The sequence below is a fragment of the Abrus precatorius genome, unplaced genomic scaffold (assembly GCF_003935025.1).
Source record: "Abrus precatorius isolate BTA unplaced genomic scaffold, Abrus_2018 Scaffold2, whole genome shotgun sequence".
Lineage (NCBI taxonomy): Eukaryota > Viridiplantae > Streptophyta > Magnoliopsida > Fabales > Fabaceae > Abrus > Abrus precatorius.
Window position 1 is genome coordinate 19,707,240 of NW_020874362.1, and position 26,151 is coordinate 19,733,390.

Consider the following 26,151-nt stretch of genomic DNA (forward strand, 5'->3'; position numbering starts at 1 on the left):
TTCATGCAAATGCTGTCCAAATCATACCTTTGGAATTTTGTGCCGATTTTTGGGATTTGTGGTATTCCAAAACCGTGTGCATGAAACCCTACACCATTTCATGCAATTGCTTGCTGAATTTATACTAACTTTGCTTACAAGCTATCCCAGAAGTCATTATTCATGCACCAAAAATCGTGACACCTCTTTCCTTGCACCAATTTACTAAATTCACTCCAATTTTACTCAATTAGAACTGTGTGCAGTTTTTTTAATTTGGAAGCCTTGCCAAACAAGCCAAAACGTAAATGTTTAGGTGGCAATTGGTCACTTAAAGCTTGAACCCTCCATATAAATAAGCTTGCCAAACTCAATTGTACCTTTTGGAAGCCAAAAACCGAAAATCCTCTCTCTTTCTCTCCACTTGCTTTCTCATTCTTCATTCTTCCTTCTCAAAGTCTCAAATTCTCTCAAAACTCTCTCAAGAAACCAAGAGCTTCCAGCCCCCCAAACTTCACAAAATCTTCATCCAAATCACCCAAATACTTCACCTCACAATCACAAACTTCTTCGTCCATCATCCCTCCAATTTTCGTGTGGAAGGAGCTCATTTTGAAGGAGAACTTTGAAGACTCTTGTTGCTGTTTTTTGGACCAGCAAGCTCTCTTTGAAGATTCACAAAAATTCAGCCCTTTCTCCCACCATTTCACGCCCAAAACTCAAAGGCAAGGGGGAGTTCTCACTTTTCACTTTTATTTTGCTTTCCCTTGGTTAAATTGTGAAGAATCCTTAGAAAGTTTTCATTTTTCTCTTCCATGACCTTGGATAAAATGATTGAACTCGTTGCATGTTAAGTTTGCACCTTGCTTTCCACTTCTATCACTTTAACATTCTCGGTTTTGTGCTTAGAGGTGTTGATTTCTCTCAAAACTTGAAAGTTTACAATGTGCATGTTAATTTCTCCTTTGTATATGTCTCAGTTTTGCTTTGCAAGAAGAAACCTTTTAGAAAGTTTGAGTCTTTGGCACTTGCATGTGGAATTCTTCCTTTGTGCGAAAGTTTGAACTTGAAATGTGTTGGAAATCCTTTGTATATGTCTCAGTTTTTGCACTTGTCTTGGCTGAATCTTTGGTTCAAATAATGGTTTACCCTTGGAGCTTTGTAACCGTGGAATAATTTGTTGAAATCCCCTTTTTGCATGTTAATTTTGAACCTTGAAGGTTTCAATTTTCCACTTTCTAAACTCAATATTAGTTTCAATCCAATGATCTTGCACTTGACTATTCAAGTGATGTCTTGCATGTCTTGAACTCCTTGTTCTTTGAGATCTATCTCTTTTTAAATTAGTGTAATCTTTGGATCACCAAAATGAAAAGTCTAAGTGTTGAAAACCCTTATGTATTGCCTCGGTTTAGACTTTTTAAACCTAATCTTTTGCTGAAAATTAAAATACTGCACTTGGATGATGGAACCTTGTGTTTGCATGTTGATTTTTCCTATTTTGCTCATTTTGGACTTGACAAAAAACTAAGTTTTGAAGGCTTGACAGTTTTGTGTATTATGAGGAAAAAGGTTGAAATTTATGTGTTTTGGAACCTTGGAATATTTCAAAAAGATTGGCATGAATAATGAGAGAAAATTTTATAAAGAAAAAGGTGAAAACTAGCTTGGATGGTCTCGATTTTGGCATTAAAAAGTGTTGCAAAGATTTAGAAAAAAAAATATTTTGTATGCCGTGTTTTGTGTAAGGAAGCAAAAGTGAAATTGGAATTGTCTTGCCATGACTTGATTGATTGAACCATGCTAAAATTACTTGTTTGAAAGGTTGATGGTTGCTTGTGAATTTTGCATGAATGACCATGGATGAAATTTGGTGCAAAACTTGAATTTGCTTGATTTTGGATGTGGAAATCCATGAAATTAACTTGAGTGAATTGCTGGAAGAATGTGAATGATGTGAGATATGTACTATTCACCCTTGGTAATTGTGTTTGAGAACCTTGAGGTATGTTTAAAGTGATGCTTGGCTGAAAATTTAGATTTCCTTACTATTCATTGTGAATTAAGCTATGGAGTTGCTATTTGAGAGCATTACATGCATCATTTGCATACCTTGATGAAAGAATTGATGAATAAAAATAATGTGCAGCGAAAATGCTTATAATATTGTGATATTAATAATCTAGAGCCTTTGAGGGCTGTTTGATGGAAATGGACCACGAATATGATTGGAATTGTTAGATGTATTATGACCTAGTTGCCTTTTGAGTGATTGAACCTTGAGAACGAAAAATCAGCTAGTGATAATGCAAGAAAAGTGTGAACAAACCGAGAGGACAGGACTGAGAACTTTTGAAAAATTAACTTGATTAAATTGATGGTTTAGAAAGAAATTAAGTTGATGAATTGTCCTTTCAATGGAGAGAAAAACCGAGAGGTAATACCCTTGAATCATTCTGAATTAACTTGATTAAATTGATGGTTTAGAAAGGAATTAAGTGGATGATTTGTTCTTTCAATGGAAAGAAAAACTGAGAGAAAGAAATCAAGAGAGAAAGAGTTTAAGTTGAATGATTTATGGTTTAGAAGGTGTTAGGGATTGATGAAATGAGTGTAATGGTTAGGATGAACTTGAATGGTGAGATTTCGAGGATTGGGGAATGAGATTGTACTAAATTGAAAAAGAGACTGAACTTGAAATGCATAAGAAAGAGTAATTTGAGAAAAAGGAAATGAATTATAAAGGCTTGAATGAATTGCCTAAGCTATGGTCCAATGTATATTATATGCTGCACTAAAATTATCCATGAGTATGAAATTATAAGACCATGAGATTATGAATTGTGATGAGAAATATATGTTATGCCCAGAGTTCCTGAACTATATTATCTTGAAATTATTATGGACTCAGTGAGATTGATTGTGAAACTCATGGTATCTATCTATCCATGCTGAGGCATGTGACTCATGGAGATTATCTATCCATGTTGCTAAGTCTATGATGACTTTTAGCTTGACGCTATATGCTATGATTTAAGTCCGTTGAGACTTCTATTATCACTGTGCAATAGTCCCAAGTGGCTGGATGATGTGAGTTGAGAAAACAATCACAAGAAAACTGAAAATGCTATTCATGCATCATATATTATCTTGTGAAATGACTTGATGGCATTACAGAGGCACAACTGTAGGTATTGGAAGTTCGGTCCAAAGTAGACCTTTTGGGGATGGCGAAAGGGGGAACATCCGACCTAAGTGGCACATGGCAGCTGAGCTCCCTTTTAGCCGGGTCGTGACCCGCTTGCAAGACCTTAGCCAAACCTGACGTGAACTCTATAATACTAGGTCGTAGAGGTCCATTCCTGAACGTGTCGGATGGTACTACATATCAATGATGTGCTATTATTCTATTTTTCTATCTATGATATCATTGTGCAGAGTAGGGAATGGAGTCCTCCGATCGCCATACGACTTGAATCTATCTATCTATCTCTATGCTAAAAGCTGGGCAAGTCGCCAGTCATAGAGGAATGGGATCCCCATTCATCATTTGCGTGCTATTAACACATGAGTGACTATAAGGTTGAGATCGAAACCTGCATTCATGCATCATGAGCATTACTATTATGGATGATTGAATACTTGTGAGATTGACTGTGATTATGACTATGTTTATCACCCTACTTTGTTATTGGATGTTCATTGATGTTGAATGTTGATTGTTGGACTGGATTGTAACTGTGACGCCGCCTTCCTTGGGGTTTGGCTATGATTGATATTTGTGTTTGGAGAACTCACCCCTGCGTTGTGTTGTTGTGTATGGTTCTTTCTTTATTTTATAGATGGACAGGAACAAGGTGAAGGTGTGAATCCTTCCTTCTGAGGAGAATATATGGGTGTTCGACTCCGCGGTTCAGCAGAGTGTCTTCCGTGGATTCGCCCAAGTGACTCATGGATTTGATAGTGGAGGCTCATGGATCACCCAGTACGTTGCTGACACACCCATTGAGATTGTCTTTTTTGTCCCTCCTGGTGATACTCAGTTACCTTACCCCACCTTGTTTGCTTCCCCGACTCCCATGTCCATTGATCCCCGTACTCCTACTACTAGGCCAGCTCTTGTGCTTGTGCCATTCCCTTTTATGACTCTTACTTCTCCACCTGTGCCAATGGAGAGGGATGTCCATGTGGTGGAATCCTCCATTAGGTACACTACCATGCCCTCTTACATGCACCCTGCACACCCATCTACCTTAGTTCCACCTACTGGTACCCGTTCACCTCCTCGCGCTGCTGGACGAATAGAGGAGAATGGTGGAGACCCTGTTGCTGCTACTTCCTCTAGCTCTGATTCCCCGACATCTTCTGAGGAGTTTGATCCCATTGAGGATTACTCGCCTTATGATTGATGTCTATGTATTTATCTATGTATTAGGGGAACTGCTTTTAGGAAGTTGATTTATGTTATGTTATGTTTGGTGTATTTGAACTATGTTGACCGTACTATTTGGTCATGAACCTATCGTTTTCGCAAACTATGATTAATATATTTGAGGTATTTTCTGATGATGAGTTGTGATAATCTTATATAAGTATATTATTGATATTGAGTTATGGATTGATGAGATGAGAAAGATATATGCATGTTAACTCTCTCAGAGAAAGAGAACTATAATTGTAAATTGCATGAAGAAAAAGAAAAAAAAATATTACCAGATTTTGGTGTTTTTTGAACTATCATATTATAAAGTAGTTATCAGTAATGTAGTGAATTGGGTCGCTACATTAGTCACCCTAAAAATAAAATGTAAGGATGAGTCCTCTACACTATCACAAACACAACATGGAGACTCACCTTGCCTATTTCAAACCATCTATAACATAATTAATTTATACTTTAAGCAAACATTGGTTACTTCTTTTTAACAACACATGCATCAAGTTCACACTACAACATAAGACAACTCATACAAATAAGTATAAACACTGCACAACCAATCCATATAACGTCATCATACAACAATCATGCACAAGTGCGCTCACTGTACCTTACATCAATCCACACACAAGTGTTCTCACTGCATATTGGCCACGCTCACTATGACACTGTGATTATATTTCCTGATGCCCTCAGCCTCAGGAACTTGCTCAGTTTCACACCATGGATGGTCACTGGTTAGCTCCAGCTTCACAGATACAACATGTGCGGTCATAGGCCCTTTAGCAAAGGTATTAGTCAGAGGTCAAGTTAGGAGAAGAGTATGTAGCCTGTGATGCACCCAAGCTCACTGTTGGTGTCACCACCACCCTATTTTTCTCAAAGTATTTCTACCGCCCCCATCTTCCACACCCTTAGTGTATTGCTGTAACCATTCATAGTTTCCAACCACTTCAAACACAACCACTATAACATCATCTTTTCATTTTTTGGTAATTTATGTTTTGTTTAATATTAAGTAGTATTAGAGTGCATTTAAAAGAGACTATGGAAGAATTTTGGTGTAAGAGATCTTGCTTAGGCGAGGTAAATCTCGCCTAGGAGAGATTAAGCGAGATAAGATAAATACAGCTCAATTGTCACCTCGCCAAGACGAGAGTGATCTTGCTCAAGCGAGCATATCAGAAAATAGTGGGCAAGACCACTGTCTGCATATCTCGCTTAGGTGAGAGACTAGTCACTCAAGCGTGATATCATCGCTCAAGCAAGCTGTTCCTCGCTCAAGCGAGAGTGCGATGGGCTAAAGGGTATTTAAGAGATTTTTAGCATAAAAATTTTATTTCATTCTAAACTCACGTCTCTCTCTCAGTTTTCTCTGAATCTCTCTTCCTTTTACCTAGATAAAAGCCTCAGAAACTCTGATGTTTCTTTAGAGCCGAGCTTGGACATTAAACCTAAATGACTTCAAGTAAGTTTCTTCAAATTAAACTTAATTTTCTCTTATCGTTTTTCATGTTTTTGTTTCTTATGGATATCTCTTGGTATTTATGAGAACTTTCATAGTTAATCCTTGGTCCTTTTCAATATCTGTTAGTAAACTCGTCTTTGAGGTAAGGAAGACTCTATTTTATAGCTATATTATAATATTTATTTTGTGCTCATAGAGCATTATTACATGAACATCTTATGAGAATATTTGATTAAGATATTTATTGTGTGAATAATGAATAAAAAGATGTTTGTTTGATTGTTTAGATTGATTGGCTGTTTAGACTAAATGATTGGTATATGCAATATATGATGAGTACTTGATGTGAAATATTATTAAACTTGCTAAGTGGTTATTATGAGATTTTATGAAATATATCTGAGTAACATAATATGCTGAAATGATATTGATCTGAAAGGATTTAACAGTTGTAATTATATCAATAAGTGTATGGGTGGAATGAATTGGAATGGAATTAGTCTATAAGTGCTTTACTAAGTATGATCTTATGAGTGGAAAAAAGAACAACTTTGAGAATGACTTTGAAAGTTGAATATGGATTGAATCTAGTGTGAATAGTTATAGAGATACACTGGGGATATAGAGTCCAGAGACGATGAATATCTAGGGGAAACATAGGGTGATGAGCGACATTCACGTATGTGTCCACACTCTTTTTAAGAGTGAATGCGTCACATGGCTTCACACTCGTTTTCTGACTAGACTTCTGACTATGTCTTTGCTAAGGGGCCCAATTATTGTACATGTTGTATCTGCGCATATGGGCTAACCGACGACTATTTACCTAGTTGAGTAAGACCTTAAGAAATGCTGGAGGCATCCATATCTGTGATCACAATGCACTGGGAGTGCTTATTGGAATGAGAAGATGGATAATAGATAATAAATTGTGAATGATGTGTGTTTGAATATATTTGTTATGTGAAATTAGTGTAAATATGAATATGTTGTATTTATACTATAAATTATGATTTTTGTGATATAATGTTTGAAAAAAGATAGAATAGACGCTCATCCTTATTAATATTTTCAGGAAATTCGGATGACGGAGTCTCAGGGAAGAGTTAGATTAATAGAAAGATCAATACATAATAAGTTAAATTATGTATTTAATGAATATCAAAGACTGTGGTATTTTAAATTTGCTGTTCTTGTGGAGGATAAACATAGGACTTTTGTTATGTTAGAAATGGATTTATTTTGTATTATTCCTTTTGATTTTCCTAGGACTAGAATACATCAAACTTTATGTATATATATGTATAGAGGTATTATTAGAACTCCAGCAGTCATCACTTTATCTATTCAACTATCACGACCACAGAGGTCATAACTGATTCAGGCGATCGCTACCAGAGATCAGATGATGATTTGGATTTAAAGGATTTAGCTGAGATAGAGAGCTGGCATGAGGTTGATGAATAGGACTGATCTTCAGTGTTGGGTTATGTTAGAGACTGCTCTAGGACTTATATTTGTTTATGTGATGTAAATATTATTTTAAGTCTCATATATTTTGATTTCTTAAATTGAATATTTGACTATGTTTTATTACAATATTTAAAAGTATTGTTATTCCATTTATAGTGCATATATATAGAAAAATTTTATTTACACCAAATTTATTTATAGAATGACATTTAGTAATCCGTTATAATACATATTATGTAAATTTTTGTATAAATTACTATATCTTAAGGAAAACTTTATTTATTAGCTATAATAAAGTCCATTATACACGAAATTCATATTTTATTTCAAATTATAAATGATAAAATATACATTGTACGGATTTTTGATTTTAGGATATTACAACTACAATCACAATCGATATAGTATTCACACACATTCATCCGCATTCTCAATTATTTAATGGTACACATATTCAACCACATTATACTCAAACACACAATTTTCATCACAACCCTATTACAAATAAAGTCATTTTATCACACACATCACCCAATATCTACTACATTATGATTAACACGAAATTTCCATCACTACACACATTTTCCTATTTTCCATCTCAATCACATTTCAATACATAACGATTTAAACGAATTTTAAACACAAGGAGGGTAGAGTCCCCCCTTACCTCCGATTGAAGACCCACGATACAAATCAATGGTAGAACTGCTCCTTTTACAGATTTTTATCCTAAATACATGGAAAACTTCATGAGAAATCAAGAGGGACGAAGAGAGGGTGAAAACGGAAACCCTAACTCACAAAACTTACCTTCAAACATTTGAGACACAATCAGCTTTGGAAGCAATTTAATCAATGAAATAAGGTGAGAGGTCGAGAGAATCGAAGGAGAAATGAAGAGAAAAGGTAAGAAATGTGTTTCTCGAACCCTAAACTCCTTAAATACCCCAGGAGTCACGATATTCTCGGTACAATGAGACCTCTTCTCGCTACAGCAAAAATATCATATAAATCTCTATCTTATTTTCTGCATAATCTCGTTACAGCGAGATCCTCTCACTGTAGTGAGACTAAGCCCAGAAAACTACGCCTCTGTTGCCTTTTCGCTACAACGAGACTCCTTTCAATATAGTGAGAATGGAACAGAGGCCACCTCATCACCTGCACCTTTCTCGCTATAGCAAGAGACACACAAGTTTGTTCAGGACCTTCTCGCTACAGGAAGAATTCTCTTGCTACAGCAAGAATTCTCTTGCTACAGCGAGAATGTCCCTATAGTTCAACCTCAGCCTATTTCTCAAACATTTTAGTCCACCCACCAGTCAACATTCACATTTAAAATCATAATACCCACATATACATATTTGTACGTATACACATTCACATTGCCACATAATTCAAAATGCACATCCAAATAACAATTACATACACACTTATATTAATAATCGAAATAGTATTACAAAACTTGGGGTGTTATAGTACTACTTAGAGGGTGACGTTGATGTATTCACTACATTTGTTGAACATCATCATTGTTAGTTACTGGAATTGTATGATATTACATGAAATTGCCAAATATTGAGATTGGACATCGATACATAATACATTCCATTACTTTTGGAAACCGTACTTTGATACATTGACAAAACTAATACTTTAAATCCTCAAATAATATATTATATGAAATATACATACATGTTGACTTTTTGCATATAAATGTCACGTCTTCACTTGTATTTGTTACAATATTACTATTAAAATAAATAAAAATTATTACACTCATTTGTTTTCTAAGAAACACAAAACACAAATGAATAGCAACATAGAACTAACAAATGCTTCAAAAGCTTTTATGAGCGACTTTTTATCAATGAATATTACAGTATTTATAACATTACTAATTAAAAATTGTCAATGATAATTTAATACTAAGCAAGATATTTTTTTAATAATTTTTTAGGATTAAAGGTCACCAATAATTTTTGACTGTCCGCAAAAAATTTTCTTTTTCAAAAGTTAACAATGACATTTTTTATTAATAAAATTAATAATTTTGACACTTAAAATTATCAATGGCAACTTTTAATCATAACTAATTATTGACACTTAAAATCGCTATTAATATTTTTAAAAAATATTATATTTATGTAAATTTGTCAAAAATTCATATTTTAGTAAATTTAAAATATAAAACTATAATAAAAAAAAATAAGCCGTTTATACTAAACTCAAATTCAACTCATTTAATACATGAATCAAATTTACCAAACTAATAAAAACTGATTTCAAAATTAGTTTGGTTCTTTTCCCCGCTCTATCTAATAACAAAAAAAAGGGGAAACATGCACGTAATGCCAAGCATACCTGAACCATGTTTTGCAAAACAAAAACAACAATCTCATGTACCAAAGGAAAGTAATGGGAAAGGGGTTCATGACAAGTTCACAAAACGACAGCGTTTAGGCATGAGAAGGTGCCACACGGCACTGGCCTACACGGCGCCACGTTCCCATCTCGTTCTACAGGAAACGCCAACACTCATAAAAAAAGAAGCGATTGAAGATATTTACGGTCCCTCTTCCTCATTATTACAACCCTTTCTTTCTCTCACTCCTTTTCTTCGCCGCCATGGCTGCGAACCTTGGAAACTTGGCTTTACTACTTGACATGGCTTCGCCGCGGAGCTTGATTCTGGACAGGAAGGCACGTGCCGTCGGAGCCGACGTCGTTTTGAGCTTGCCTTCTTCTAAAAGGGACTCCTCTTCCTCCTCCTCCTGCTACGCTTCCGAGGGAGACGCGCGGAGCCGCGTGGTGGTGGCGCGTGGGAAGTCGAACTCGGAGAAAAACGGTGTGGACTTCGATAGCGACGAGGAGGAGGGCGCGTTCGAGGATTGGGAGAAGGAGATGCGGCGTAGAGTGAGGGAGTTCGAAGAGAGGAGAGAACTCGAGAAGAAGGCCGAAGAACTGCAAAGTCGTAGCGAAGAAGGAACTGAAAAAGAAACTGAGGAAGAGAAGAGGACGAGAGTGAGGAAAGAGCTGGAAAAGGTGTTCCTTTTATTATTGCATAGAGTGTTAAGAAGGTTAAGTGTCATTGTTTGTTTATTTTTGTTGATGACGTGTCGTTTGTTGATTGGGTGAATGCATCAGGTGGCGAAGGAACAGGCAGAGAGGCGAGCCACTGCTCAGTTGATGTTTGATTTGGGTCAGAAAGCTTACGGAAAGGGTTCTTATGGACGTGCCATTGAGTTTTTCGAAGCTGCACTCACTATCATACCCAGACCTACGTTGTTTGGTGGTGAGGTTGGTTGGTTCTTTCGTGGCTAAGTGAGGATTTATGTGTAATTGTGGAAATAAGAAAATTGTGAATTTCAGATACAAATATGGCTGGCCATGGCTTATGAGGCCTATAATCGCCATAAAGATTGCATTGCTCTGTACCAGCAATTAGAAAAGACGCATCCCAGTATTAGCATTCGACGCCAAGCTGCGGAGCTTCGTTACATTTTGCAAGCGCCGAAGCTCAAGATAACTCAGGAGGAGATGGTGACTATACCCTTGATTGGCTCTAGTTATGACAGGTCTTTTATTTTTTTTCCAATTTTGTCTCTTATATATGATGGCGCTTGATTCACTTTTTAACTTACTACTTCATTTTTATCTGTATTCATTTTGTGGTTTTTGATAATACTTTACCCACATATGACGTCGCTGATTAAAACATGCATTATCCCAAAGCATTTATGATACTGATTTTGCAATTCATCCTGCCTGGCCTTTGATTGAATATTGGTTGGCTAGTGGTGTAGTTGTTTCATTTGGATACCAACATTATTGGTGCCTTTGACATACTCAGAATTGATAAAGATCCTCTTGGTTAATTTGCCTTTATCTAGTGGATATACTTTCCGGGGTAGTGACCCACATGTGCATCTCCATTTTCTTCCACCGCAATATCATTTCTCGCTATTGGGTTTTATCTCTATCATCCTCCTTTGTCATGGAGTTTCAGCAATCATTTCAGCATCTACTTAATCTCCAAAATGTTGAAATCCTATGAACGAGGCTGTAGTCCATGAGTACTTGCTACCTTCGTCACGGACTTTCCTTCTACAATAACCCATCTGGTTCTAGTTTGGCTTCTTGTTTCTTCACCTACAGTTGGAACATTTTAGATAGATTGCCGGTCCCCTGCTTCAAGAACACTATGGAATTTACCATTTCTTCTTGGCAAGGGATTTGACTATTTCTTCTTCTGGATTTGGATCCAGCAAGTCAGACCAAATTTCTAGTTACTCAAAGACTGATTTTATTGCTTGAATGGAATTACATAGAAGAATATAGGAGAAAGGATTCTTCGTTTACTAGGGTTTCCCCTCACAAAGGATCTCTCCTTTAACAACAAGAGTCATTGCTCAGTTCTCTCAAATGATATAAGAGACAGAATGGTGCTGCTTCTATCAGAAGTTCAAGTATTATAAATTTTCGTTACTTAGGATACAGGCACATGGCCTTGTCAGTGCTATTTGTTTTCTGTGAATTGGTCTTGAATCCTGATGTAGAATTATTTGTTATTTCTAGGTTAAATTAATTTGTAGGTCCCTGAACTCTTGAGAAATTTCAAACAAGTTCCTATACTAACACTTCGTAAGTAGGTACATGAATTTTTAAATTATTTTTAATTGGGTCCTTCCATAGGATTTCGACAAGTGTAGGACCAGTTCACTAGTTTAATTATCGAATAGGTCCTGGAACTGTTTAAAAATTTATAATTAGGTCCCTCAATTAACTACAATGTGGGCAGCAACCCAATTAAAATGGATTTGAAAGTTGAAGGACTTACAAATATTATTATATAGGGACTTATTTAAAATTTTCTAAAGAGTTAAGTGAGTTGCAGTGTAATTTTCTATAAGCATTTAACTACTTAAATTACTTTTAAATACTTATAGTACGGAAAAGTTCAGATCGTTGTCTAGCTTTTAAGTGGAAGATAGTTTGTAAAGCAAGGAAGAGTTCTACCAACTCATTGCATAAGTGATGGATTTTCACCACTTAAGAGATGGGAATCCAGAGAGATTGCTCTTAGCCTCTGCCATCGTATTGCTTTGGTGTGGCTATGCAATGGCATAATTACAATTGGCTTTTCTGCCAGTAGCGCACTTAGGCAATCAAAAGCCACTACCTAAGCAATGGATTATGATTATGCAGAGATACATCCATTGATTTGACAGTCAAAATGATCGATCTGAGTCTTCACGTTTCAATCACTGCTCATTTCAAAATTTCATCATTCAACCTTCAACATGATTGGCTGTTGTCAAGAGTCGATTCTTCATAGTTTATCGCTGCTGCATAACTTTTTTCGGAAATTGGCATACTTTATCACGGTTGTTAGATTTTGATAAAAAATTGATTTTGCTTGATGAAACGCAAAAACAAACGAGCACTTTATTGTCTGCCCATATAACTGCATATTTAAAATTGTGGGTTATCTCTTTCATGTTGCTTTGTGATTATATCAAGTGAAGTATGTTTTATGACACAATTGTAGTTATGCGGGAACATGGAGTGATAAATACAAGGACAAGGATCGAAGAAGTGGGTCAGTCACCAATCAGCTTCCATCATCTAGAGATTACCTTGGGGACTTCCTTGTATGGAAACCTCCCGTTGGGTTAGGGAAAAGTCGAGCTTTCTGGGTTGGCTTGACAATATGGTTGGGATTAGTTGGAGCTGCCATCTTTAGTCAAAGATGAATACACTTGTACAGAACTTGAATTCGCCAATTTGTGTAGTTTATATAATGTGAAGTGCATGGTGTAATATATTAGTGTTTATGGAATAGATTTGTAAAATTATTCAATGTATCAAATAGATAAAGATGTTATTTAATTATATTTCCCCAGTGTGGTGTTCTGTTGAAATTACAAGGATGTACAGTAATTCTATTTAAAAGAAGAAAGCACGTGTTTAGCGGAATTTCTTACCCTCTCCTTATACCTGTTTGTTACTATTCCAGGAGAATGACTATTTTGTTGCAGGTTGAAAGGCATCAATGGGAACTGGGGATGCAGGTTTCCCCCTTCTTTTTTTGGGTCCTAAATTGAATGTTTTGGGGTACAATCTGTTAACAATCTTTTTAATGTCGACTATTTTATAGGCTTCGATCAGCTTTATCTGCTATCTGGCTAGTGTGTGCTGTGCTGTCCAACACTACTGAAGTTAGAGCACAACCAAAATCGCGCCCACAAAATTGATCATATTCTGCCTGAGTCCCTTTAATTTGATCAAGTTTTTAATCATGTCTTTACAGTTTTAAAATTTTGTAATTAAATTTTTGAAAGCTAATACCGTTAGGCTTTCGTTTAATTGTTGATGTCATATGTTAAATGACAATCATCCTTTTCACTTTATCCTTATTTTGTTTCTTAATATTTTCTCCCAAAGGTTGTGTCTGGATCCCTAGTTCCTTGTACAGTGTTGTGTGTTTGTGATTCACTCGGGGAATTGATATTAACAGAAATTGAAAGATACTGTTACTGTTAGTACGTGTTCTTTATGACAATGAAGAATCTAATATTTTCCTCGATCTTGTTAATTTAAGCTTTAAGTAGTTAAAAATAATATTTTTATTAAAGAATAAACAATATTACACTTATGTTTTTATATTATATTTTTGTCATTTTAGTCGTTTAAAGTTAGGGTGAAGTTAATATTTGCTGTCTAATGTAGGCTAGTTGAGTCACTCTTATTGACAGCCTTATACATTTGTTTCATGCTGAATGTCTTTGTTCTTTTACATAGCATTTGGATATTGTCCTTAGACATTAGAGACAGAGACAATGAGATAATGAAAGACAGAGAATGTAGTGTATTGTGTCTGTGTATTGTGATTAGAAGTAAGAATAGAATGTAGTGTATTGTGTCTTGTATTGTGTTTGGATATAAGATAAGACATAATAAAAATTTAAAAATGACTACTCTATCCCTGACTTTTTTATAATAAACTTAACCTAAACCTAGTATATGTTGTTTTGGTTCCTGTGAAACTTGAAGAATGGCTCTAAACGACTAGGGTTCTTCATCTTAGTTGTCATCTTGCTTCTTCATCAGCTTGCTTCATCCAGCCATCACCTTCAAATCTTCATTATCATGATTTCGATTCTTTATTGCCTTCCTCACCTCCCCACCACTGTCCAATTTGTCATAGGTCAAGGTAAACTATCTCTCTATTCTTCAACCCCAAATCATTCCACAAATCGGTACTGTATTTGTAAATATTTGATGTCTAACCTGCCGCCAAAAAATGCAACATTTTAAATACCATCAATATTCATCAACTCAGACATAGTATAAATGACACAATTTCTTTCACTAGTTCATGTTAAAACAGAGGCTTCGTAGTGCATATAATCGACACGATTTGAGTTAAAGTAGGTTGCAATATTATGCCAAGGCTTGAGCCATGATGGAACGATTATAGATAGTCATTGTTATAAACGTGACTGATGAATTCACATTTTACTAAATTTTTATGCCTCATTTATTACTTTTTATAGAAAAGAATAGACTTAGATAGTGTAAATAAGATGAATATTCCGATTAGGCTAAATAATATAGAATTCTTAGTTTTTGATTAATTTACATTGATTTAGATAGTTTATTTTACATGTTTTGATCATTTGAATAATGTGGCAGGAATTTCCAAGCTTATTTTGAAGAATTATTGGATTTTGAGAAATTTGAGGTGAAGTAACTACTTTTAAGATTGACAGTGACAACTACAGCAAGCTACTTTCAGCAAAAGGACCAAAGTGATCACTTTCAAAGTTAAAAGTGACAACTACAACAGCTCAGAATCCACTAAGTCTGCGCGTGGTTACTATGAAAGTTCATAGTAATCACTCTAGAGTATGTAGAATTGAAGGTGCTGTGCGTAGTTACTATCAAAGTTCATAGTGACAACTCTAGAGAGTTCAAAATGTCCCAGTGCTGCGCGTAGTTACTATCAAAGTTGATAGTAGACACTACAGAAAGGCAAAATCCAACTGATGCTCTACGTGTTTACTATGAAATAATGAAAGTAATTACTTTGGAGGGTGTCAGCTTTAATATAAATAGATTTTTGCCAAATTAGGACAATTTTTCAGAGCTTAGGGCAACCTTGGGTGACAGCCAAGGGCCAACCTAGGGTTTGGCTTCTTATTTTCTCTTGCTTTTACATTAATGCTAATGAGTTTTCTGCATTTCCCAACTGTGTTTTTGACCCCATTTCCATGGAGGGCTAATTTTGTGTAATCCTTAGTGAGTTCACATGGATTCTTGAGTTCCTTGATTTTAATGATAACATAATTCCTTTCTTGTCATGAATTACTTCTTGTCTCTTGAATTGAATTAATGGTGAATGAGCGGGATATTGCTTAATTTACCCTAATTTGTTTTAAAGAGATTCTGAACTAGGGATTACTTAATTCTAGGTTTAATTCTAAGGTTGCGTAACTTTGGGACGAGGGATTAGAGCCTAGCAAATTGCGTAATTTCATTAGGACCATAAGGTTGATTTTCGCTTGTTAAATTAACATAGTTCATGGGAGAGAGGATGAATGTTAAATCTTGAATGGAATGAGGATAGAATCTATGTGGATAAACTAAGGATTGCTACTTTCTACTATTTGAATTAACTAAACTTGTTTGCTTGCTGCTCTTTATTTTGATTTGAAACCACAAAATCTCCCATTTTAATTGCTTGTTCAATTAATGCCTTCAACATGTTTAATGAAGATTAATAGTCAATGTTCACGGGAGACAATATAGAGTAACCCTAGTAGTACATTAATTTGTTTAAATTTTGATGAGGATTTGCGACAAATCTTTTAAACACAACATGAGAAAGTATCGTTCATCAAATTGGCGCTGTTGCCGGGGACATTAATGTTGATTTTTCATAAACATGTTATTTGCTCTGTTTTTATTTTCGTTTTTTGCATGTTTAGTAAATTCTCTTTTTCATAAACATGTTAAAGTATAGATATCTTGCATTTAGGTACAACCAATTGCTGTTTTCTACATTTTGTGAATTCTAATTTTTGCACTTTAGTTTGCTGCACTGCATTTTTATTTGCTACACTCTACTCTATTTTTGCTGCATAATTCTACAGAATTCTGCAGAATTTGTGCTTGTGTGTTGCATATTTTTGTTCCATAGTTTGTAATTTCTTTCTGTTTTTGCTGTTTGGTGTTAATGCTTTATTTTACTGCACTTAGATGTTAGTTTTTCTACATAATTGTCATCTGAATTTTTTTGCATTTTTATTGTTTCATTAGTTTACTTCTTTTCAATTTCCATAGCTAATTCCTAATGAATGACCATATCAAATCCGGGAGATTTATATCCTCCAGATACTGAAATTGATAGGACATTCCGTAAGAATCTTAGGAACCTTAATAGACAAAATTCTACACATACTAAAGAATCATCTTCTCCATCTTCCATATATTCTTCTCTGCATTCTTTAAATTCTGAACCTTTAGAAATGGCAGAAAATGACTTGACACTTAAGGAGCTTGCTGCCCCAGACGTGACTTATCAGACTGTGTATCCAATACCCGGATGTGAATGCCCTTTTTGTTCTTAAAACTGGCCTAATCCATCTTTTGCCTAAATTTCATGGTCTTGCAGGTGAAGATCCACATAAACACCTCAAGGAATTTCATATTGTTTGCTCTACAATGAGACCATAAGGTGTGCTTGAAGAGCATGTGAAATTGAAGACTTTTCCGTTCTCTCTTATGGATTTGGCTAAAGATTGACTGTATTATCTTCCACCTGGCTCTATTACAAGTTGGGACACCCTCAAGAGATTGTTCTTGGAAAAATATTTCCCTACCTCAAGGGCTGCCTTAATAAGAAAGGAAATATGTGGTATTAGGTAGTTGGAGAGAGAAAGTTTGTATGAATATTGGTAGCGTTTCAAGAGACTTTGTGCTAGCTGCCTCCATCATCAGATAAGTGACCAGCTCCTAATCCAATACTTATATGAGGGCTTACACCCAATGGATAGAAGCATGATTGACGCAGCTAGCGGAAGAGCCCTAGTTGATAAAACTCCTGCAGCCGCTAGAAACCTCATTGAGAATATGGCAGGTAACTCTCAACAGTTTGCTACAAGGCAAAATTCCATCATGTCCAGGGGTGTTAATGAAAGTCAAACTTCAGATTCACACAAGCTGGAGCATAAGCTAGATGAGTTGGCTACTATGGTAAAACAGTTGGCATCCATCCAAAGAAATTCTGCTACATATACACCTCCGCCTCAATCCATTCCAGCCATGCTTTGTGGGATCTGTTCATCTACGGATCACTTCACTGATAGTTACCCCACATTGCAGGAAACTGAATCTTCAGAAGGTAATCCTCAAGTTTATGCTGCTAATATTTTTGCTAATAAATTTCCTTTTTAGCAGCCGTAGCAACAACAAAGCTGAGATTTATCTTCTAATAGATATAATCCCGGTTGGAGGAACCATCCTAACTTAAGGTGGGGAGGAAATGCACAGCATCAAAGCTCTAGCCAACCAGCCAACAACCATTTCCAACCACATCAAGCTGGACAAAACAAGCCATATTTAGCCTAGCAACATCACCATCCATCATCTTCATCTCAACAGCACCATCAAGCATCCTCTTCACTGGCTTCTGCACCTCAAAAGAGTGAGTCATCCTTGGAAGACCTTGTGAAGCAACTCACTATGAGTAATCTTAATTTTCAGCAATAGAGTCAGACTTTCCAGCAATAGACTCAAGCAAGTATCAAGACCTTGGAGAATCAAATGGGTCAACTTGCTTCATCCCTGAATGAACTTCAATCTCAAGGTTCAGGCAATCTTCCTGCACAAACTGTAACAAACCCAAAGAATGTGAGTGCCATTACCTTGAGATCTAGTAAGGTGATGCAAGAACCGGAGATACCTAAAGAGAAGAATCCTAGTTGCATTCTAGCTGCAGAGGATGAAGGAGGAGAGATTAAGAGCCAAGAGTAGCCTGCACCTATGCCCACACTATGTCAACCAAAAGTGGTAGACAAAGAAGAGATGTCCATTCCTATTCCTTTCCCTCAAAGAAAGGCTCAGCCCAGCAAGAAGCAAGAAGCAATAAGAGGTTGACAAAGAAATTCTGGATACCTTCAGAAAGGTTGAAGTCAATATCCCCTTGTTAAATGCTATCAAGCAAATCCCAAAGTACGCCAAATTTCTTAAGGACTTGTGCACTCATAGAAGGCGGCTAAAGGGTAATGAAAGAGTGAACATGGGGAGGCATGTATCAGCCCTTTTTGAGAGGCAGAAAACTTTCATGCCTGAGAAATGCAAAGATCCAGGGACGTTTACTATTCCCTGCATTATAGGCAACAATAGGATAGATAGTGCCATACTTGATTTAGGTGCATCTATTAATGTTATGCCTTTGTCTATCTTCACATCTTTATCTCTTGGACCATTGCAGCCCACAGGTGTCATCATCTAGCTAGTAAACAGGAGCACTACTAATCCAGTAGGCCTTGTGGAGGATGTTCTAGTGATAGTGAATGACTTGATCTTTCCTACTGACTTCTATATCTTGGACATGCAAGAAGAAAAGCCAATAAAAGGAGCTGCACCTATCATCTTGGGAAGGCCATTCTTGAAGACAACCAGGATCAAAATTGATGTGCACGCTGGAACTCTCACTATGGAATTTGGAGAGAGTGTGGTTCGCTTCAACATACTGGATGCTATGAAGCACTCACCTGAGGAGCATTCAGTTTTCCACATTGATGTTTTTGATAGATTGATAGATGATAGTTTTGTTGAATTTTAAGGAGACTTTTTCTTTGATTTTTCTGATTGTGTAGATACCATAGATACTAAAATTTGTGAATATTGTACTAATTCATCTTTGTGTGATATTTGTATTGTTGATTTTCTGGATTTAGATTATGCAACTTCTGACATTAATGACATTGAAAAATCAAAAGGGATAGAATGTGGTTCATTGAGTACAATAAGTATAATTAAATCTAACCCTCGTGGTTTAAATATTGCAGAGATCATTTCAAATGAAAGTGCTAAACCACAGTTGAGCAGCCTCCCACCTTGGAGCTTAAACCCTTGCCTGAGCATTTAAAATACGCTTACTTGGAAGCAGGTGAGAAGCTTCCTGTGATCATATTCACTGAGCTTGATGAGGACCAAGAGGAGTAGTTGCTTGATTTGATTCAGAAGCATAGAAAGGCTATGGGATGGACCTTGGCTGACATCCCTAGAATCAGCCATTCCCTGTGCATACATCGGATTTTGTTGGAAGAAGGATCCAAGCCAGTAAGATAGCCTCAGAGGAGGGTAAATCCGATCATATTAGAGGTGGTAAAGAAGGAGATTACCAAACTACTCCAGGCAGGCATCATCTATCCGATATCAGATAGCACATGGGTGAGTCCAGTGCAGGTGGTGCCCCAAAAGTCAGGGATTACAGTGGTGAAGACTGAGAAGGATGAGCTCTTGTCCACTAGAGTGCAGAACAGTTGGAGAGTCTGCATTGATTATAGGAGACTCAACCAGGCGACTAGGAAAGACTACTTTCCTCTACCTTTCATTGATCAGATGCTGGAGCGCCTGGCAGGTAAGTCTCACTACTGTTTCCTAGATGGATTCTCTGGTTATTTTCAAATATGCATAGCTCTTGAGGATCAGGAGAGGACCACTTTTACATGCCCATTCGGTACATTTGCATATAGGAGAATGTTATTCGGGCATTGCAATGCTCCCGGTACATTTCAAAGATGCATGGTGAGCATATTTTCTGATTTGGTTGAGCATTGTATTGAAGTCTTCATGGATGACTTCACTATATATGGGTCATCATTTTCTGCATGCTTAGAAAACTTGGATAGAGTTTTACAAAGATGTATAGAGACTAACCTTGTTCTGAACTTTGAGAAATGCCATTTTATGGTTAGGCAGGGGATAGTCTTAGGACTTATAATATCTGAGAAGGGAATTGAGGTAGATCTTGCTAAGCTAAATGTCATTTCACAACTTTCTTACCCCTCTTGTGTGTGAGAGGTGCGTGCATTTCTTGGCCATGCAGGTTTCTATAGGCGCTTTATCAAGGATTTTTCCAAGATAGCCCTTCCTCTTTTCAAGTTAGTGCAGAAAGATATTGATTTTGAGTTTGCAGCCAAGCGCAAGAAGGCGTTTGATTGCCTAAAGATAGCCTTGACCACAATCCCATCATTCAGCCACCAAACTGGACACTTCCATTTAAGCTAATGTGTGACGCATCCAATTTTGCTGTGGGTGCTGTCTTAGCACAGCGATTTGGTAAGGATCCACATGTCATTTATTATGCATCTAGGACTTTGGATCCTGCACAGTGTAACTATACCACAACTGAAAAGGAACTATTGGCCATAGTATTTGCTTTAGATAATTGTAGATCATACTTGCTAAGGTCAAAAGTTGTGGTGTTTACTGATCATTCTGCTCTTAAGTTCCTTTTGAAAAAGACAGATTCAAAGCCAAGGCTAATAAGGTGGATGCTTCTACTTCAAGAATTTGATGTGGAGATAAAGGATAGAAGTGGAGCACAAAATTTGGTGGCAAATCATTTGAGCAGGATAGAGGGAGTCACTGAACTCACTCCTCTAAAAGATGATTTCCCTGATGAGCAATTATTAGAGTTGTATACTTCAAAGTTGCCTTGGTTTGCTGACATTGTAAACTTTTTAGTTGCAGGAGTTTTTCCAGCATATGCACCAAGGAGTAAAAGGGAAAAGATCAAGAATGATGCCAAGCATTACCTCTGGGATGACCCCTATTTGTGGAAATTTTGTAGTGAACAAGTAATTAGGAGGTGCATTCTTGAGGAAGAAGCTGCATCAGTTTTGCATTTCTGCCATGCATCCACTGTAGGAGGCCACCTTGGGCCTCAAAGGACTGCAAGGAAAGTACTGGATGCAGGTTTTTATTGGCCTACAATCTTTAAGGACTTTTGGCAAGTGTGTTCTACATGTGAGAGATGCCAAAGAACTGGAAAGGTGATCACCTTGAAGCATGAAATGCCTCAACAATCCATTTTATACTGTAATGTATTCGACGTTTGGGGTATAGACTTCATGGGTCCTTTTCCTCCTTCCTTTGGTTTCTTATATATTTTGCTTGCTGTGGACTATGTTTCTAAGTGGGTAGAGGCTAAGCCCACAAGAACTAATGATTCAAGAGTTGTAGCAGATTTTGTGCGTACTTATTTGTTGTGCGTACTTATTTGTTTTGTAGGTTTTTAGGTTTGTGCGTACTTATTTGTTTTGTGCGTACTTAAGTTGGGGTTGTGATGAATCCACATTTTACTAAATTTTTATACATCATTTATTACTTTTTATAGAAAAGAATAGACTTAGATAGTGTAAATAAGATGAATATTCCAATTAGGCTAAATAATATAGAATTCTTAGTTTTTGGTTAATTTACATTGATTTAGATAGTTTATTTTACATATTTTGATCATTTGAATAATGTGGCAGGAATCTCCAAGCTTATTTTGAAGAATTATTAGATTTTGAGGAATTTGAGGTGAAAGTAACTACTTTCAAGATTGATATTGACAACTACAGCAAGCTACTTTCAGTAAAGGGACCAAAGTGATCACTTTCAAAGTTAAAAGTGACAACTACAGCAGCCCAGAATCCACTAAGTCTGCGCATGGTTACTATGAAAGTTCATAGTAATCACTCCAGAGCATGCAAAATTAAAGGTGCTGCGCGTAGTTACTATCAAAGTTCATAGTGACAACTCTAGAGAGTCCAAAATGTCCCAGTACTGCGCGTGGTTACTATCAAAGTTGATAGTAGACACTACAGAAAGGCAAAACCCAACTGATGCTGTGCGTGTTTACTATGAAAGTAATTACTTTGGAGGACGCCAGCTTTAATATAAATAGATTTTTGCCAAATTAGGGTAGAGTTCTTACATTTTTCATACCTTTTCTCTTCTTTACTAAATTAGGACGATTTTCTAGAGCTTAGGACAACCTTGGGTGACAGCCAAGGGTCCAACCTAGGGTTTGATTTCTCATTTTCTCTTACTTTTACATTAATGCTAATGAGTTTTCTGCATTTTCCAACTATGTTTTTGACCCCCATTTCCATGGAGGGCTAATTTTGTGTAATCCTTAGTGAGTTCATATGGATTCTTGAGTTCCTTGATTTTAATGATAACATAATTCCTTTATTCTCATGAATTACTTCTTCCTTGTCTCTTGAATTGGATTAATGGTGAATGAGAGGGATATTACTTAATTAACCCTAATTCGTTTTAAGGAGATTCTAAACTAGGGATTGCTTAATCCTAGGTTTAATTCTAAGGTTGCGTAACTTTGGGATGAGGGATTAGAGCCTAGCAAATTGCGTAATTTCATTAGGACCATAAGGTTGATTTTTGCTTGTTAAATTAACCTAATTCATGGGAGAGAGGATGAATGTTAAATCTTGAGTGGAATGATGATAGAATCTATGTGGATAAACTAAGGATTGCTACTTTCTACTGTTTGAATTAACTAAACTCGTTTGCTTGCTGCTCTTTATTTTGATTTGAAACCACAAAACTTCCCATTTTAATTGTTTGTTCAATTAATGTCTTCAACATGTTTAATGAAGATTAATACCCAATGTTCACGGGAGACAATCTAGGGTAACCCTAGTAGTATGATTTAATATATATAGCATGAGTAATGTCATTGGCACATACAATATGTTGTATGATTTAATATATATAGCATGAGTAATGTCATTGGCACATACAATATGTTGGTCATTGTGGTGATATAGTGTGTATGCAACATTGTACAAAATTGAATTTAATTGAAGTTCTGTGTAGGTCCGAATGTTCTACAATAAAATAGTGTTTGGTTAATCCCTTATGTGGGTGTGGACATAGGAAGATTTTAATGGTATCAAAGAAGGCAGCCAATCATGGAAGAGAGTTTTGGATGTGTCCCCATTGGATGGTAAGTTGTAAAAACTTGAAATTTTTTTAGTTTGTTTGATTTTGTTTAGTTGTATTGAATTAAAATTCTTATTATGATTATGGTGTATGCTTTTCACATATATATGCTGTGTAAACTGCTTTAAAATGAACATGAGGAGTAAGTTAAGCATATCAATTGACTTCAAAGTTGTAAAGTAGCATATGGGGCTAGCAATTGAAATAAGTAAAATATTGCCTTATTAGCTGTCCTTTGAGTTTGATGTATGCATTATAACTAATAATATAATCTAGTAATGGAATAAAGTTGGTTAAGTTTCATTTTTTGTAATTTATGTGTGTCATTTTAATTTATGTATGTAATATTATCCCTCCATATTTGAATCATAGTTTCTAAGATGAACCTACTACAAAGTAGTTTTATATTTTTACGAAAATATACAGTATTCTTTATATATTCTTATCATGTTCATTGAGATTGAAAAGATATGCTTCATATTATTTGTACCTTATTTTGTTATCTTATTGAACATATGTATTTTGATAAAATTAAGTAAACTTGTGATTGCATATGTAATGCAGAACAAAGACAAGACATGCAGTTATTTTAATTGGGATGATGACAAAGAAACATATGATGTTCCAAGTACGAGAGAGGTGACTTCATAACCCTCTGTTCCGGCTGAAGTGTTGCTTGTAGAAGCAAATAGAAAGATTGAGAAGCTTAAAAGAAAATTGCGTCTTTAGAGAATGAAGACAAATTTCCTTATTTTGGCTCTTGTCTTCTTGGGTTGTGCCTAGTTTTATTTGTTATGTGGTACGTTAGGTTGAGTATCAATTGATGTACACCCCTTTAATATGATGTAACCATTAGAATTGGGCAGCTGTATATAAACCTAGCTTGTAATTGCTTGACTTGATAGATGGAATAAAGGCTTGAATATTACCAACTTTTGTTTTGCCTTTTTATGTTTCAACTCTGTAATGCTTCTTCCACCTCATCTTGTTACGTTTTATTATTGTAAAAATTGAACTGCAACATATTTTATTTATCATTTCTTTTTTAATCTATTCCCATATGTATATATCAAGAAATTTCTATTGATGTATAAAAACTAATTATTGGGCAAGTGCACCTATTACTCCCAGCCGTCATTGACTCTTTTCTTTCCCCAATAACAACGTGCCCTAGGTTTCTGTGGCAAGTTTCCTTTTATATGAGTAGTCCAAGGGCTTATTTTCTCGCAAAAGTTTAATCTTGACGTATATTAAAAGTACACGCCCAATGTACACGGTCATGTACCATAACCGTGTACATTTCTGATCTCTACATTTGCCCTTCACAACTTTTCTAAAAAATACATGTCTATGTACACGGTAATGTACATTGATCATATACATCTTTATTTTTATTATGTGCTTCAATTGACGTGACCAGTGAGGTACACGTTCATATTAATGGGCGTGTATTTGCCCGTGTATATCTCTGATTCTTTTCTTGCTTTAATTTCCAATACTTTTTAAACTTTCACTTCTTGATCCTTTTTTTCCTGAAATATGAATAAAATGAATTTAATAACAATTTCTCTTAATGAATAGCTCAAAAATCTCAATTATCATTCATGAATTACATTATAGGATCAAGTATAGAAGGCATTTACATCTATAAGCTTATTTTCACACCAATAATTTTAACATTGTTGAACGAATGGTAGTTATGCAATTTAATATATATAAAAAATTGATTGGAGTAGCCTTTCTAATTTAGTATGCCCTTCAATTAACATTAAAAATTCTGTTATAATACATAATGTTGTGTTCATGAGTTACAAATGCACTTTGTGAAAAATGTTGCAATGTTAAGACACACATCATTATTTACATTACATATTACAAAATCCAAACCTTCTAAACAGTTGGACAAAATGAACGACATTCCTATAGTACAAAACGCCATGAGAAGATAATTTTCAATAAGAGTTCAGGCACATATAATAACATCATATACGCAGGATCATAGCCCGATGATGACAAACATCCCAGTGCTGCCTTTGAAGTTTAAGTCATAAAATCCAAACTAGTTCCCACCAAAAAACTGAACATAGCACTATTCTTGTACGATATCTACTTTCTACCAAAAAATTAAACTACCAACATAACACAACACAAAATTGAAAACATAATCAAACCTAGCTATCTAATATAGCTCTTGCGAATCTCGCCTTATGGTCGGTCATGCTCCAAAATGTATTCATCAAAGATGGATTATGTGCAAACTTCACTCCAAGTTCAATAACCTTTTCCGGTGTGAAACCGAGGCTATTCAAGGTTCTCCCCAGGTTGAATTTTGAATTAAACCTAGTAATTGTATTGGCTAGAATTTGCATGTCCTCTCGTGGAGCCTTTATTATTTCAGCAGCACAGTCAACTAACCTCTCCAGAGTTGCATCATCTGTTGATCGGCAATGCTTTTGACTATGCCCAGCTGAGAACGTTGTTGGTTGCGGTGGTCAGGTGGTGGTTTGAATCTCTATTGGAGTGGATTCAAACCCCATTTGGTCCTCTGCGTAACCTTCACTTTCTGGCTCAACTAGTACCTCTTGCTCTGCGTCATTGCGACGCATTGCATCAACACGTGTCACTCTTTCTTTCCCAAAGATGCCTTGTAGTCGCTCATATAGGGAAAATGGTTTCCCTAGTGTGTATAAGCTTTTTGGGTGACTCTGCAAAATTGAGGCATATTAAGGAAGGTTCCAGATGTATGTTAAAAAGAGAAAAA

General features: G+C 35.9%; 1 protein-coding gene across 1 annotated transcript; it reads left to right on the forward strand.

Moving 5' to 3' along the window:
* Nucleotides 1–9,922: 9,922 nt before the first annotated feature.
* LOC113857969 lies at nt 9,923–13,942 on the forward strand. The gene is made up of 4 exons (XM_027490332.1): nt 9,923–10,403; nt 10,506–10,658; nt 10,731–10,936; nt 12,910–13,942. The coding sequence occupies exons 1-4, from the start codon at nt 9,987–9,989 to the stop codon at nt 13,112–13,114; spliced, it is 981 nt and encodes a 326-aa protein (XP_027346133.1). The 5' UTR covers nt 9,923–9,986; the 3' UTR covers nt 13,115–13,942.
* The last annotated feature ends 12,209 nt before the right edge of the window (nt 13,943–26,151 follow it).

Coding starts and splice junctions, on each gene's coding strand:
- LOC113857969 (XM_027490332.1), top strand. CDS start 9,987: ATGGCTGCGAACCTTGGAAACTTGGCTTTACTACTTGACATGGCTTCG. Junction 10,404..10,505: donor TGAGGAAAGAGCTGGAAAAG/GTGTTCCTTTTA, acceptor TGAATGCATCAG/GTGGCGAAGGAACAGGCAGA. Junction 10,659..10,730: donor CTACGTTGTTTGGTGGTGAG/GTTGGTTGGTTC, acceptor TGTGAATTTCAG/ATACAAATATGGCTGGCCAT.